The 16,285-nt window shown below is 42.7% G+C and overlaps 1 protein-coding gene across 7 annotated transcripts in view; it reads left to right on the plus strand.

The window, feature by feature from the left end:
- Positions 1-16,285, plus strand: part of PCYT1A (phosphate cytidylyltransferase 1, choline, alpha) — a 49,760-nt gene that overhangs the window by 18,253 nt on the left and 15,222 nt on the right. For all 7 annotated transcript variants that reach the window (XM_009202046.4, XM_017956144.3, XM_017956142.3 and 4 more), the window contains one exon: positions 10,144-10,243. In XM_009202046.4, coding sequence (XP_009200310.1) covers positions 10,144-10,243 — 100 coding nt within the window. The remainder of the gene's footprint in view (positions 1-10,143; positions 10,244-16,285) is intronic.

Raw genomic sequence — 16,285 nt, forward strand, 5'->3', positions numbered from 1 at the left:
TATCTCCTGCAGATTCTGAATGTCCTACTCCCTTTTCACTTACAGGGACTCTTGTGATTACATTAGGTGTACCCAGATAAACTGGAATAATCTTCCTGTCCTTCAAATCCTTTATTTAATCATATCTGCAAAGCTTCTTTACTATTTTTATTTTTATTTGTATTTTTGAGACAGAGTCTCGCTCTGTCGCCCAGGCTGGAGTGCAATGGCGCGATCTCAGTTCACTGCAACCTCTGCCTCTTGGGTTCAAGTGATTTCCCTGCCTCAGCCTCCCAAGTGGCTGGGATTGCAGGTGCCCACCACCATGCCTGGCTTACTATTTTTATTTTTATTTTTAGAGTAAGGGTCTTGCTATGTTACCCAGGCTGGTCTTGGACTCCTGAGCTCAAGCAGTCTTCCTACCTCGGCCTCCCACAGTGCTAGGATTGCCAGGCGTGAGCCACTATGCCTGGCCTGCAGAGTCTCTTTTGCCATGTGTGGTAAAACAGTCACAGGCTCCAGGGAATGGGCGTGGCCATCTGTAGGGGGCGTTATTCTGCATACTATAGTAAATAAGCTCAGAAAATGACTCAGCAATCAACAAAACAGGGCATTGTTAGTTTCTGAATATTTCTTAGAGAATTCAGATTGAAGAAATGGTGGTGCCAATTCAGCAGCATCACTTGGATCAGGAACAAGTTATAACCAAATAGGTGATACTGTCAGCTAATCAGCCAATCACTGTAGCTAGGAATAGAGCAAAGGAAGTCAGTCTTTTCAGTGGAATGAGCTCTGAGAAAACCTAAATTTCTTGGCCTTTAAAGTCTGGGGAGTCTTTTTTTTTTTTTTTTTTTTTAATTCTTCTGGGGAGTCAATGCTTTAAATTCCTTTGCTTCATCTATTCATGTGAAATCAGTTCAGTGACTTGCTACCTGTTCCACTTTCCTCCCTGAAACACACAGGCTATTTAGCACAGGCGAATGGTCAAGGAGCCACCCAACAGCCTGGACCAACGTTGGTGAGGAGGGGTGTCTGCTAGTAAACGTGCCTGTCATCTCACTGTGCGCCTGTACTTTCTAGCTGTGAATCTCCTTTGAACGCTATAACAAAAACAAGACTGTTTTCTTTTTTTTAACGGCTTTATTGAGTTATAACTGACATATCATTTACAGTATACAATTCAGTGGTTTTTAGTTTAGTCACAGAGTTATGCAGCCATCACCATGACCAGTTTTAGAATTTTTTCCTTTATTTTTTTGAGACAGGGCCTTGGTCTGTTACCCAGGCTGGAGGGCAGTGATGTGATCATAGTTCACTGGAGCCTCAACTTTCTGGGCTCAAACAGTCCTCTCACCTCAGCCACCCAAGTAGCTGGGAATATAGGTGCACGTCACCATGCCCGGCTAATTTTTAAATTTGCTTTTGTAGGCGTGGGGTCTCACAGCATTACCCAGGCTGCTCTCAGTCTCCTGGATCAAGTGATTCTCCTGCCTCAGCCTGCCAAAGTGTGGGATTGCAGGCGTGAGGCACCAGGCCTGGCCTGGGATATTTTTATCACCCCAGAGAGAAGGTGTCTACTCAGGAGCAGTCACTCCCCGTTTCCCCCCAGTCTCTCCAGCCTCTGGAGACCACTAATCTGCCTTTTGATTCTGTGGATTTGCCTGTTCTGGGCGTTACATACAAATGACATCATACAGTATGTGGTCTTTTGGGGCTGGCTTCTTCCGCTGAACATGTTTTGAAGATTCATTCATATTGCAACATCTATAAGTACTTAATTTTTTTGAGACAGAGTCTCGTTTTGTTGCCCAGGCTGGAGTGCAGTGGCATGATCACAGCTTCCCAGGTTCAAATGATTCTCCTGCCTTAGCCTCCCGAGTAACTGGGACTATGCAGGCGCCACCACTCCTGGCTAATTTTTGTATTTTTAGTAGAGATGAGGTTTTACCATGTTGCTCAGGCTGGTTTCAAACTTCTGACCTCAGGTGATCCGCCCACCTCAGCCTCCCAAAGTGTTGAGATTACAGGTGTGAGCCACCAAGTCTGGCCAGTACTTCAATTTTTTTTTATTGGCAAATAACGTTCCATCATATATCACATGCTACTTTTTAGTTATTCATTCTCCAGTTGACATTTGGGTTGAGTAAGCAAGATTTTATTGCATTTTTATTTATTTATTTTTTGAGACGGAGTCTTGGCTCTGTCACCCAGGCTGGAGTGCAGCAGTGTGATCTCGGCTCACTGCAAGCTCCGTCTCCTGGGTTCACGCCATTCTCCTCCTGCCTCAGCCTCCCGAGTAGCTGGTAGTACAGGCGTCCACCACCATGCCCGGCTAATTTTTTGTATTTTTTAGTAGACACAGGGTTTTACCATGTTAGCCAGGATGGTCTCAATCTCCTGACCTCGTGATCTGCCCGCCTCGACTTCCCAAAGTGCTGGGATTACAGGCGTGAGCCACTGCTCCCAGCCTTTATTGCATATTTACAATGTGCTGGTATGGCAGTAGGTGGTAGAGGTGTAAAGATAAACAAGACCTTCCTTTTATGAGATGTGAGCATAGAGTAGAATTCTATAGCCTAGAGCTCACTAACTTTTTTTCTTTTTTTTTAATGGGAACTCGCAGGCCAGGAACGGTGGCTCACGCCTGTAATCCCAACACTTCGGGAGGCCGAGTTGCGTGGATTACCTGAGGTCAGGAGTTCGAGATCAGCCTGGCCAACATGACAAAACCTTGTCCCTACTAAAAATACAAAAATTAGCTGGGCGCAGTGGTGGGTGCCTGTAATCCCAGCCACTCAGGAGGCTGAGGCAGGAGAATAGCTTGAACCTGGGAGGTGGAGTTTGTAGTGAGCTGAGATTGTGCCACAGCACTCCAGCCTGGGCAACAGAGTAAGACTTCGTCTCAAAAAAAAAAAAAAAAAAAGAAGGGTTGGAGACCTGCTGTGTTGCCTAGGCAGGTCTTAAACTCCTGGGCTCAAGCTGTCCGCCTGTCTCTGCCTCCCTGTGCTGAGGTGACAGGCGTGGACCACCACACCTAGCTGAGCTCTTTAGCTTTAGAAAAGCACTTTTCTTGCAAATAAAGAAAGGAATAGGAAGGATCACCAAGTATTAGATACCTGGGTTGGCGGGTCGGGATGAAATGGATAGAAAAGAGACAAGAGTTAAGAAGGAAAAACTTTATGGCTATTTTGTCTATAAGTATAAATCATTTATTGATACAGATGTTTCTAAAGGTTCAATCAAAAGGATCACAAAAGTATTTATAAAACATAAGACATTTAGCTTATCTTAATATATATCAGGCTGGGCGCAAGTGGCTCATGCCTGTAATCTTAGCACTTTGGGAGGCCAGGGAGGGCAGATCACGAGGTCAGGAGTTTGAGACCAGCGTAGCCAACATGGTGAAATCCCGTCTCTACTAAAAATACAAAAAAAATTAGTGGGGTGTGGTGGCGCATGCCTGTAATCCCAGCTACTCAGGAGGCTGAGGCAGGAGAATGGCTTGAACTAGGGAGGCAGAGGTTGCAGTGAGCCAAGATTGTGCCACTGCACTTCAGCCTGGGTGACAGTGAGACTCTGTCTCAAAAAAAAAAAAAAGCAAAAAAAAAAGAATCCTTAGAAAGTAAAAAGTGTAATGGGACAACAATATCAAATTCTAGTCTCATATTATTTGAATTATGTCCATTTTCCTGTTAGTGTGGATGCTGGAATCTCTCGTTTTCACTGAAATTTTGAGGAATAGTGAAATAATGTGTGTGAATATAGTCTGGAAAAAGTTGTTATGGAAGCAATATTGCATTCAGAGACAATTCATAATTTGGGGACTGTTGATTGCCATTATAACTTTTAGCTGCATACATTTGGAAAGTTTATATAGCATTTTAGAAGGTAACCTCTTAGATTAATAGAGGTTAATCTTGTTAGCATGCTGAAATCTGTGTTCTATAGGATACAAGAGGAAATGAGCTAGTGACAAATTTGTTGAGTGCCTGCTTTTGTGATACATTGTGCTAATTACTTTGCAGATGCTACTTTGTTTAATCCTCATAGTAAACTTGTAGGGCAGGTATTGTTTTCTATTTTGTGGAAGATGAAACAAAAGCTTTAGAAACTTGCTGTGATTTCACAGCTATTAAATGATAGAGTTGGGATTTAATCTAAATTTTTCAAGTTCTAACCTCATGCTCTTTCATTTATACCTCACTACCAGATAGTCTTAAGGCTTGAAAGCAGTACTGTGGGGTTCCCTTGAGGTTAAAATGAACGAGATGTATTTTAGGAGAACATAGACATATTTAGTCCTACTTTTATAAACCTCAGCTTCTAGAGACACTGTTCTTTGAGAATAACAGTGTTTTAAAAAATACTACCTTTTCTAGCTGGAAACAACTCTAGAAAAAAAGATTTTGCTGGTTTATTATAGCCGCACAGTGTTAGTTTCACTCCCTATACTTAGGAGAAACGGGTTCAGCACAAACCCCAGCCAGGAAGGACAGCTGTATTTGTGTTCTACCTGGGAATAGACACAGAATATGAGAAAGACTGAAGAAACAGTTGTGAAAGATAAGATACGTAAAATACAAGATACGTAAAATACCTTTTTTTTTTTTTTTGAGATGGAGTTTTGCTCTGTCGCCCAGGCTGGAGTGCAGTGGCGTGATCTCGGCTCACTGCAGCCTCCACCTCCCGGGATCAAGGAATTCTCCTGCTTCAGCCTCTGGAGTAACTGGGACCACAGGCGCCCACCATGGCGCCCAGCTAATTTTTGTATTTTTAGTAGAGGCAGGGTTTCGCCATGTTGGTCAGGCTGGTCTCGAACTCCTGACCCCATGATCTACCTACCTCAGCCTCCCAAAGTGCTGGGATTACAGGTGTGAGCCACCACACGTGGCCAATATATCTTTTAAAATTTGGGTAAAATTCACATAACATAAAATTCATTATTTTAACCATTTTAAATTATATAAGTCAGTAGTTTATAGTCTAGTCATACTGTTGTATAACCATCACAACTATTTAATTCCAGAACATTTCATCACCACAAAAAGAAACCCCCTGTATTCATTAGCAGCCATTCCCTATTTCCTCTCCAGCTACCTCCTGGCAACCACTAATCTGCTTTCTGTCTCTACAGCTTTGCCTAGTCTGAACATCTAACGTAAATGAAATCATACAATATGTGGCCTTTTGTGTCCGACTTCCTTTGTTTGGCATAATGTTTTCAAGATCCATCCAGGTGGTAGCATGTATCAGTACTTTATTCCTTTTTATAGGTAAATAAAACGATTCCATTGTATGGACATACCATTTGTTTATCCATTCATTGATGGACATTTGGGTTGTTTCTACTTTTTGGCTATTACGAGTAATGCAAGTGTGTGAACATTTTTTATGTATAAGTTTTTTGTTTGTTTCTGTTTTTGATTTTGTTTTTGTTTGAGGCAGAGTCTTTCTCTGTCTCCCAGATGAGCACAGTGGCACAATCTCAGCTCACTGCAACCTCCACCTCCTGGGTTCAAGCAATTCTCCTGCCTCAACCTCCCAAGTAGCTAGGATTGCAGGCATGCACCACCCCACCTGGCTAAGTTTTGTATTTTTAGCAGAGACGGGATTTCACCATGCTGGCCAGGCTGGTCTCGAACTCCCGATCTAAGGTGGTCTACCCGCCTCGGCCTTCCAAAGTGCTGGGATTACAGGCGTCAGTTACTGTGCCCTATATAGTTTTTTTTTTCTTAATATATGTTTTCAATTATCTTGGGTATATACCTAGTAGTATAATTTCTGGGTCATATTGTAATTCTGTTTAACATTTTGAAGAACCGTTTTCCAAAGCTGCACATTATTTTATATTCACAGTAGCAATGTATGATGGTTCTAACTTCTTCACATCCTTACCGAGACTGTTATTGCCTGTCTTTTTGCTCATAGCCATCCTGGTTGATATGAAATAGTATCTCCTTGTGGTTTTGATTAGTATCTAGGTCCTTGGTTCTCTTTTTAAAAGTATTCCAAAGAATAACAACACACACACATATCTAAAAATAAATGTCTTGGCTGGGCATGGTGGCTCAAGCCTGTAATCCCAGCACTTTAGGAGGCCGAAGTGGGCGGATCACTTGAGGCCAGGAGTTCAAGACCAGCCTGGCCGACATGGTGAAACCCTGTCTCTACTAAATATACAAAAATTAGCCAGGTGTGGTGGTGCATGCCTGTAATCCCAGCTAGTTGGGAGGCTGAGGCACGAGAATCACTTGAAACCGAGAGGTGGAGGTTGCCGTGAGCCGAGCTCGCACCACTGCACTCCAGCCTGGGCGACAGAGCAACACTTTACCTCAAAAAAAAAAAAAAAAAAAAGAATGTTTCCATCTATATCATTAAGTATATCTTAACTAAGCTTATATGAGTGATTTTTTTTTTTTTTTTGAGACAGGGTCTTGCTCTGTTGCCCAGGCTGGAATGTGGTGGGGCAATCTCAGCTCACTGTGACCCCTGCCTCCCTGACTCAAGCTATCCTGCCACCTCAGCTTCCCAAGTAACTGGGACTACAGGCATATGCCACCATGCCCAGCTAATGTTTGTATTTTTTGTAGAGACAGGGTTTTGTCATGTTGCCCAGGCTGGTCTTGAACAGCTGGGCTCAAGCAATCCACTAGCCTGGGCCTCCCAAAGTGCTGGGATTACAGGCATGAGCTACTGACCCAGCCAAAACAAACCAAACCAAACCAAACAAACAAACAAAAACGTGTTTTAATGTTAAAACAATTTTAAAATCTACACTTATCTGATCTTCACAGTCTCTGGATTCAGCCCAATCACGATATGATCTTTTTAGAACTGAGCATCACTATAGCCATACAGAAATTAGAAGGATTATAAGGGAACAATTTCATGCCAAAAATTTTGACAATTTAATAGACAATTTCCTAGAAAGAGACAAATTACAAAAACTAACCAAGACAAAGTAGAAAATCTTAATAGACCTGTATCAAGTTAAAAAAGAAAAAAAAGGAATTAGTCATTAAAAATCTCACAAAGACAAGTCCAGGCCCAAAGTTAAAGAGTTAGCTGGGCATGGTGGTGCCCGCCTGTAGTCCCAGCTGTTAGAGAAGCTGAGGTGAGAGAACTGCGTGGGCCCCAGAATCGGGGGCTGCAGAGAGCTATGATCGTGCCACCGCACTCCAGCCTCAGAGGCAGAGTGAGAACCTGTCTTTACAAAACCCACAAAAACATTTAAGGAATAAATAATATGAATCTTACACCAAAATAAGGTAAAGAGAATACTTCACAACCTGTTTTGTGAGGCCAGATATCAAAGCCAGACAAAAACATTACAAGAAACAAACTATAGTCAAAAATCCCAGGCCAGAGGCCTGGCACGGTGGCTCATGCCTGTAATCCCAGCACTTTGGGAGGCCGAGGTGGGCGGATCACCTGAGGTCGGGAGTTCGAGACCAGCCTGACCAATGTGGAGAAACCCCTTCTCTACTAAAAATATAAAGTTAAAATTAGCCGGGTGTGGTGGCAGGTGCCTGTAATCCCAGCTACTTGGGAGGCTGAGGCAGGAGAATTGCTTGAACCTGGGAGGCAGAGGTTGCGGTGAGCTGAGATCGCACCACTGCACTCCAGCCTGGGCAATAAGAGTGAAACTCCCTCTCAAAAAAAAAAAAGGCCAGGCCAGGTGCAGTGGTTCACACCTGTAATCCCAGCACTTTGGGAAGTTGAGCTGGGTGGATCACTTGAGTCCAGGAGTTTGAGACCAGCCTGGGCAACATGGCAAAACCCCATCTCTAAAAAAATAATAATTTTAAAAAAAGAGCTTTGCACAGCGGCAGTAATAAAAGAGCTTTGCACAGTGACCACTGGCGTTTATCTGAGGCGCAGTTATTACTCTTTGAAAACTTTTCCCAGTACCCCTCTGTGACAACTTGCAATGTCGTCAGCATTGGCGATTTTTGACAGTCTCTATGGAGACTGAATTTTTTAAAAATACAAAAAATTAGCCGGGTGCGGTGGCCCACGCCTATATAACCTCCGCACTTTGGGAGGCCAAGGTGGAATGACTGCTTGAGGCCAGGAGTTTGAAACCAGCCCAGGCACATAGTGAGACCTTGTCTCTACAAGAATAAAAAATCAGCTGGATGTTGGGTAGTGCATGCCTGTAGTCCCAGCTACTTGAGAGGCTGAGGTGGGAGGATCACTTGAGTCGGGGAGGTGGAGGTTGCATTGAGCCGAAATAGCGCCAATGCACTCCAGCCTGGGCAACAGAGCTGGACCCTCTCAAAAAAAAAAAAAAGAAGAAAAATCCAGATTGGAAAAGAATAAGCAACACTATCTTTATTCACAGACGACATGATATTATTATATGTAGAAAATGCTAAGGAATCTATGAAACAACAGCTGATACTAGAACTGAGAATTAGCTTTAGCAAAATCATAGAACATAAGATCAATATACAGAAAATTTCAATTACACAAACACAAATACAAATCAATTGCACTGTTACATAATATCAAAGAACGATCCAAAAATAAAATTAAGAAAACAATTCCATTCACAACAGCATCAAATAGAATAAAATATTTAGGAATAACAAAAACTTTTTTTTTTTGAGGTGGAGTCTTGCCCTGTCGCCTAGGCTGGAGTGCAATGGCGTGATCTTGGCTCACTGCAACCTCTGCCTCCCGTGTTCAAGCGATTCTCCTGCCTCAGCCTCCCGAGTAGATGGGATTACAGGTGCCCACCAGCACACCCGGCTAATTTTTTCTATCTTTAGTAGAGACGTGGTTTCACCGTGTTAACCAGGATGGTCTCGATCTCCTGACCTCGTGATCCACCCACCTCGGCCTCCCAAAATGCTGGGATTACAGGCGGGAATAACAAAATTTCTTAAATGAAGCCATCTATAATAGACAGATCAACATGCCTGCATAATAATTTCAGCTTGGCCTCTGAGTAACTACATACAATTTACATAACTTCTCTGAACCTCCTTTCTCTCATCTTTTTTTTTTGAGACTGAGTCTTGCTCTGTGGCCCAGGTTGAAGTGTAGTGGTGCTATCTCAGCTCACTGCAACCTCTGCCTCCTGGGTTCAAGTGATGGTCTTGCCCCAGCCTCCCAAGTAGCTGGAATTATAGATGCGCCACCGTAATTTTTGTATTTTCAGTAGAGACAGAGTTTCACCATGTTGGCTAGGCTGGTCTCGAACTCCTGACCTCAGGTGATTTGGCCATCTCAGCCTCCCAAAGTGCTGGAAGTACAGTCGTGAGCCACTGTGCCCTGCCTCGTTTCTCTCATCCTTAAGTTGAGGATACCAATTATAGTACTTCTTGCCTTACAGGGCTGTTATGAGCATTAGAACATATTTACAGTGTCAAACACTACACAGTGATAGTTATACTTAATAAAGCACCCAGGAGCTGTTTGCCTTCCCAGTCTCCTAGTGGAAGTGGTATGAAAATGCACTTATGGGTCAGGCACAGTGGCTCACGCCTGTAATCCCAGTACTGTGGGAGGGCCAAGGTGGGCGGATCACTTGAGCTCAGGAGTTCAAGACCAGCCTGGCCAATATGGCGAAACCTTGTCTCTACTAAAAATACAAAAATTAGCTGGGCGTGGTGGCGGGTACCTGTAATCTCAGCTACTCGGGAGGCTGAGGCAGGAGAATCACTTGAACCCGGGAGGCAGAGGTTGCAGTGAGCCGAGATCATGCTCCTGCACTCCAGCCTGGGCAACAGAGCGAGACTGTCTCAAAAAAAAAAAAAAAAGAAAACGAAGAAAATGCACTTAGGAACCTTGGCAATTTGTCACATGATATAGGGGTGGCTGTTTTGCCTTGCTGCAGAGGAGCCATCATTCTGGACCCAGTTAGTTGGGACTGTGCTTGGATTCCCAGCTAGATTGCTCAGTCTGAACCTGAAGTCACCAGCAAGACATTTATTTTTCATGCCATAATTTACCCATTTTGTAAAAGGTTGCAGCTTTCATTTATCAGTTTGGAATACCATTTTTTCCTTCTTTCTTATGTTACAATGTTTTAGGAAGAATTTTAATCACATCATATTGAATAACTGATTTGTCTTTAAAGCTGCCTTTTTTTTTTTTAGTATTACAGTGTATGCCATTGAGTTGAACTTTCTTTTCCTTCACTTTCCTTCTCTTAAGGGCTTACGGAAACCAGCTCCTTTTTCTGATGAAATTGAAGTTGACTTTAGTAAGCCCTATGTCAGGGTAACTATGGAGGAAGCCAGCAGAGGAACTCCTTGTAAGTAAATACCTACCTAATTTGTTGTTTTACTATTGTTTTTAGCATTCCATTGTGTTTATCAAATACACACCTGCTCTCTACGTATTTCCCTCCGATTGCTTGTAAAGACCAGCGGTGGAGGGGTTCTTCCCACCTGCCTTGATGTTCCATTTAGAGGGTAACTCCACTCCATAAACTTTCGTTTTCTCCTTATTATCATACACCTGTTTCCTGGGCTGTGGTTCATTTTCTTATTATCATACACCTGTTTCCTGGGCTGTGGTTCATTTTCTTATTATTATACACCTGTTTCCTGGGCTGTTGTTCATTTTCTTATTATCATACACCTGTTTTCTGGGCTGTTGCTGTAGGTATGAGGTATAGTAGAGCAGAAACAATGCGATATTAGATTAGCCTGAGCTGAGTTATGATCTTATCTCCTTTCTATAAAGTCCAAATCATATGTCAGGCTGTCACATTCTTCATAGCCTTCAGAATTCCCCACCACCTCTCTACGCTCTGTCAGCTGGCTATGATGCTGCCGATTGATAGAGAACAAAAATATCCCAGGTTGGGAGATGCTCATCACTTAATTTTATTTTTACTGATATTATGATTTTCCAGGTTCTAAAAAATACTTTATTATTTTCAGAGCCCTTGCTCTTTATTTGTATGCTTAATTTACATCATTAATTAGCAGTTTTTGACCACATAAATTACTAACATATATTCAAGATGCTTTTCTTATGTGGGGCAATTGGTTTTAGAGATCACTGTAAAAATAAACTTCCAAGAGCATTTGTTATGAATACAAAGTCTTACAGCAAATATTCTTTCTTCTCTGTAAATTCCCCCATTCTCCTTTTTTTCCCAATCCTTTTTCACTTCTTCTGATTACTATACTAAGTGTTCTTTCTACCCTGTAAATATAGGGCTGAACTAAGACTCAGGCAGACACCAGGGAATAAGAGGGAGTTATAGCCACAAATCTGTGCATTTAGTATATTTGTGGTTACTTCTTAATTGTATTGGTATGTTTGCTTTCTGTTGTAACTAAAGAACAGTGAAATACAAATAGAAGTGGGCCAGGAGTGGTGGTTCACACTTGTAATCCCAGCACTTTGGGAGACCGAGGCGGGCGGATCATCCCTTGAGGACAGGAGTTTGAGACCAGCCTGGCCAACATGGTGAAACCCTGTCTCTACTCAAAATACAAAAGTTAGCCAGGTGTGGTGGCAGGCCCCTGTAGTCCCAGCTACTCGGGAGGCTGAGGCACGAGAATTACGTGAACCCACTGCACTCCAGCCTGGGTGACAGAGTGAGACCCTGTCTCAAAACAAACAAAAAAACAAATAGAAGTGATGTACAGTGTCATACCGGGATTTTTTTTCTTTTGAGGCAGAGTCTCACTCTGTTGCCCAGGCTGGTGTGCAGTGGCGCAATCTTGGCTCACTGCAACCTCTGCCTCCCAGGTTCAAGCGATTCTTCTGCCTCAGCCTCCCGAGTAGCTGGGATTACAAGTGCCCGCCACCCCACCCAGCTAATTTTTGTATTTTTAGTAGAGATGGGGTTTCACCATATTGGCCAGGCTGGTCTGGAACTCTTGACCTTGTGATCCACCCATCTCAGCCTCCCAAAGTGCTGGGATTACAGGCGTGAGCCACCGCGGCCGGCCAATACTGGGAATTTTAGCACTTACCCCTTGGCCTTATCTTGGGTATACGTATTGTGGTTTTTGGGTCCTCAACAAAAAGGAGGCTAATTCCAGAGAATCCTTTCTTTTTGAAAAAATGTTTAGATATAGTTCATATTGATCACAACCCTCTGATTCCATGATAAGATTTTTGAGTTTGGCTTCCTTTATTTGGGTAATAGGTAGGCTCCTGGAGGCAGGGTAAAATGACAAGGAAAACCAGAGACTATGAATCAGAGTGTAATGGTAGCCAGGTCTCACTTCAAAACGCCAGAAGATAGTTCAGGGTTCCCATTCAGATGAGATAGTAGAGGCTGTTGAAAGCAAGAACTTCTTACGTACTCTCTAATGATACACATTTACAATCAGCTATTCATTTAGATTTGATCCGATGGGTTGCATTACCCAGTTTGTTGCTAATTTGTCCGTATATCATTTGTGGTACATAAAATTTGAAAATATGTGTACTGTTTCCAAGTTGGTCTTTTGTTTTGTTTTGTTGTTGAGACAGAGTCTTGCTCTGTCAACCAGGTTGTAGTGCGGCGGCGTGATCTCAGCTCACTGCAGCCTTTCCCTTCGGGGTTCAAGCAGTTCTTGAGTCTCAGCCTCCCGAGTCGCTGGGACTACAGGAGTGAGCCACCGTGCCGGGCCTGTTTCCAAGTTTTAAAGCTTATAATTAACAAGTCCTGACTAGTATAACTTTTTAATTTTAGAATTATAGAATTTTACAAATAAGTCGTTTTCAAGATTATCAACTTTATAGTTTCTTCGTTATGTACATAAAGCAGTTATAGTCCATAGTAACTAAGAAGTGAAGGCTCCCCTACAGTAAAACAGATAATTAGTGGGATAGAATTGCAGCTAAAACCTCACCCTGGAATGGTGCTACTCCTTGTAAGCATTAGAATAGAAGGCCTTCAGCAAAATAATTGTATTTTTGGTGGAACAAACTGCCACAAATTAGCCTATAAATTTGCCAGCTTAATTTGAACTCTGGGTTTTCTCTTAGATCTCATTTTGTCTGACTGTTGTATGTTAAATCACCAAGCAGCTAACTGCATTTATGCCAGTGCAGGACAAGGAATAAAGCAATAAAGAATGCACATGCTCTAGGGAAGTCTCCACACCTCCCTCCTGCTCCCCAGGTTTTTACGAGGGAGGTTGTATAATCTAGGAGAAGATTCTCCACTTAGAGAAAAACAAATATGATTTGAGAGACAAGAAGGTCAGCTCTGGGAATCTTTTGGAAGATGAAAAAAATCAGCAATATGTTTAACTCAGAGAAAGGAAGGAAAAGGGAGAGTGTGAAGGGCAATGGAAATCTGTTAGGAACAGAATGTTTCGGTGGTAGGTATTTGGGAGAATAAATACATCCAAAGAGATAATTAATTGGAACCCAGGTTTCTTCTGCCTATAGGAGGACATATGGTTACTTAGTCACCAGTGGTGCAGCGTATAGTATAATTCATGATCCATATAAACCATATAATTTATCATCCAAATCAGGACAGTTTTGAGCATGAAAGGGAGTTGCTGTTAATAGTATACAGAGGTTGAGTGTGGTGGCTCAAGACAATAATCCCAGCACTTTGGGAGGCCAAGGCAGAAGGATTGCTTGAGGATAGGAAGACCTATCCTCAAGACCTATCCTTAAGACCAGCCTGGGCAATACAATGAGATCCCATCTCTACAAAAAATTTAAAAATTAGCCAAGTGTGGTAGTGTGCATCTATAGTCCCAGCTACTCAGGAGTCTGAGGTGAGAGGATCTTTTGAGCCCAGGAGGTCTAGACTACAACAAGCCATGATTGCACCACCACACTTCAGCCTGGGTGACAGAGACACTATCTTAAAAAAAAAAAAAAAACATACATACATATACATATACATATACATATATATACACACACACACACACATATATATATGCCGGGTGCGGTGGCTCACACCTGTAATCCCAGCACTTTGGGAGGCTGAGGTGGGTGGATCACAAGGTCAGGAGATCGAGACCATCCTGGCTAACACAGTGAAACCCCCTCTCTACTAAAAATGCAAAAAATTAACTGGGCGTGGTGGCACATGCCTGTAATCCCAGCTATTGAGGAGGCTGAGACAGGAGAATCACTTGAACCTGGGAGGCGGAGGTTGCAGTGAGCCGAGGTCACGCCACTGCACTCTAGCCTGGGCGACAGAGTGAGACTCCATCTCAAAAAATATATATCTATAAAAATATATATATATATAAAATATATGCATAATATATAAATGATATCAAATATGTATTATATTACATTGTATAATAGAAACATTAAACATTATATTAAAAGGATATAATTTATATAAATATGATTATATGTACTATAATATACATTAAATCAGGGGTGTGGTTATCCTGGCCAATAGCCACTTGGTAAAAGAATGGCTAACGCTAACTTTCTTCCCAGACTAGTTCAACAGTGACCCCTTCTGGCCGTTTGGTTAATATGTCAGCCTGGGTTTGCCAAAGGCGGGATGGAATGGTGGCCCGTTGAGACGTTGGTAGGCTGGGCAAGCACTGGAGAGAGCAAGAGGAGCATCTGGGATTGGTCTGAGAAAAGGTTCAGTGATCTACTTGGCCTAACCTAGGATGATTAGCTGTGCTGCAAGCAGCCACTTGATCAACAGCCTTCTGTGCTATTGCCGCCATCCAGGCAATGAGAAAATTTCCCTGCTCTATGCTGTCTAGTAGCAAAGAAACAACAAAATAGTCTTAATTTGCATATTCTATCCCTTGTGTTTCAGGATCAAATAGTGTGAGATTGTAGCCCCTCTGGACTTGTTTAGGAAAAATGGAGGTATGTTAGTTACTTCATGGACATGACTTCTGGGATACTTCAAAAAAAGTTTTGTTTTTGTTTTTTTTTTTTTTTTTGAGACAGAGTCTCCCTCTGTCTCCCAGGCTGGAGTGTAGTAGCGCAATCTCAGCTCACTGGAACCTCCGCCTCCCGGGTTCAAGAGATTCTCCCGCCTCAGCCTCCCGAGTAGCTGGGATTACAGGCGCACACCACCATGCCCAGCTAATTTTTGTATTTTTAGTAGACACAGGGTTTCACCATATTGGCCAGGCTGGCCTCAACTGCTGACCTCAGGTGATCTGCCTGCCTCGGCCTCCCAAAGTGCTGGGATTACAGGCGTGAGCCACCATGCTCGGCCCAAAAATCTTTTTAATGTATTATTTTTTAATAGGCATAGAGCCAATGCAGTGACTTCTGGGATATAGAAGGGGGATTATATGCTCAGATTTTGTTTTATTTTGCTTTGTCTTATTAAAAATTATCTTTTTAAAAATAATTTTTTTCTTCTTTTTTTTAGTTGACACATGGTGGCAGTAAAAAATAATTTTAATAGAGATAGGGTTTCACTGTGTTGCCCAGGCTGGTCTCAAACTCCTGGGCTCAAGCAGTCCTCCTGCCCTGGTCTCCCAAGGTGCTGGAATTACAGGTGTGAGCTCCTGTACCCGGCCTGCTTTCTCTCATAGATGAGAAAACTGAGGCATAAGGAAGTTAAGGTTACAGAGGAAGAAAGCTGATTGGAAAGCTTGAGCTATGACCTTTCTGACTCTTAAATCCGTTAAATTAATTCTTAGTTTTCCATTGGATTGGTATATTTAATGTAAAATTTTTATTTCCTGTATTATAACATCAATACAACCAGCCTGGGCTGGGCGCGGTAGCTCACGCCTGTAATCCCAGCACTTTGGGAGGTCAAGGCAGGCGGATCACTTGAGGTCAGGAGATTGAGACCAGCCTGGCTAACATGGGATACGAATATAAAAATACAAAAATTATCCCAGCATGGTGGCTTTCGCCTGTAATCCCAGTGACTTGGGAGGCTGAGGCAGGAGAATCACTTGAACCTGGGAGGCAGAGGTTGCATGAGCCTAGATCATGTCACCACCCTCCAGCTTGGGTGACAGCAAGACTCCATCTCAAATAAATAAGTAAATAAATAAATACATAAAATACAGCTAGCTTGGGCAACATGTGAAACCCCATCTCTACAAAAAATATAAAAATTAGCCGGGCATGGTGGTGTGTACCTGTAGTCCCAGCTACTTAGGAGGCTGCGGTGGGAGGATCATTTGAGCCTGGGAGGTGGAGGTTTCAGTGAGCTGAGACCATGCCACTGCACTCCAGCCTGGGTGACAGAGCCAGACCCTGTTTCAAAAAATCACATCAAATGAAATCAATATATTCCCACAGTTTAATATCCATAAAGTACAAAAAGGGCATAAAGTAAAATGTCTTCCTCTCAAGACCTGGCTCACAGCCACCTGGTGTCTCTGTAACAGGCCACCAATATTACCCACTTCTGTGAATAGCTAAGTAA

Source organism: Papio anubis, chromosome 2 (assembly GCF_008728515.1).
Source record: "Papio anubis isolate 15944 chromosome 2, Panubis1.0, whole genome shotgun sequence".
In the NCBI taxonomy this organism is placed as follows: Eukaryota; Metazoa; Chordata; class Mammalia; order Primates; family Cercopithecidae; genus Papio; species Papio anubis.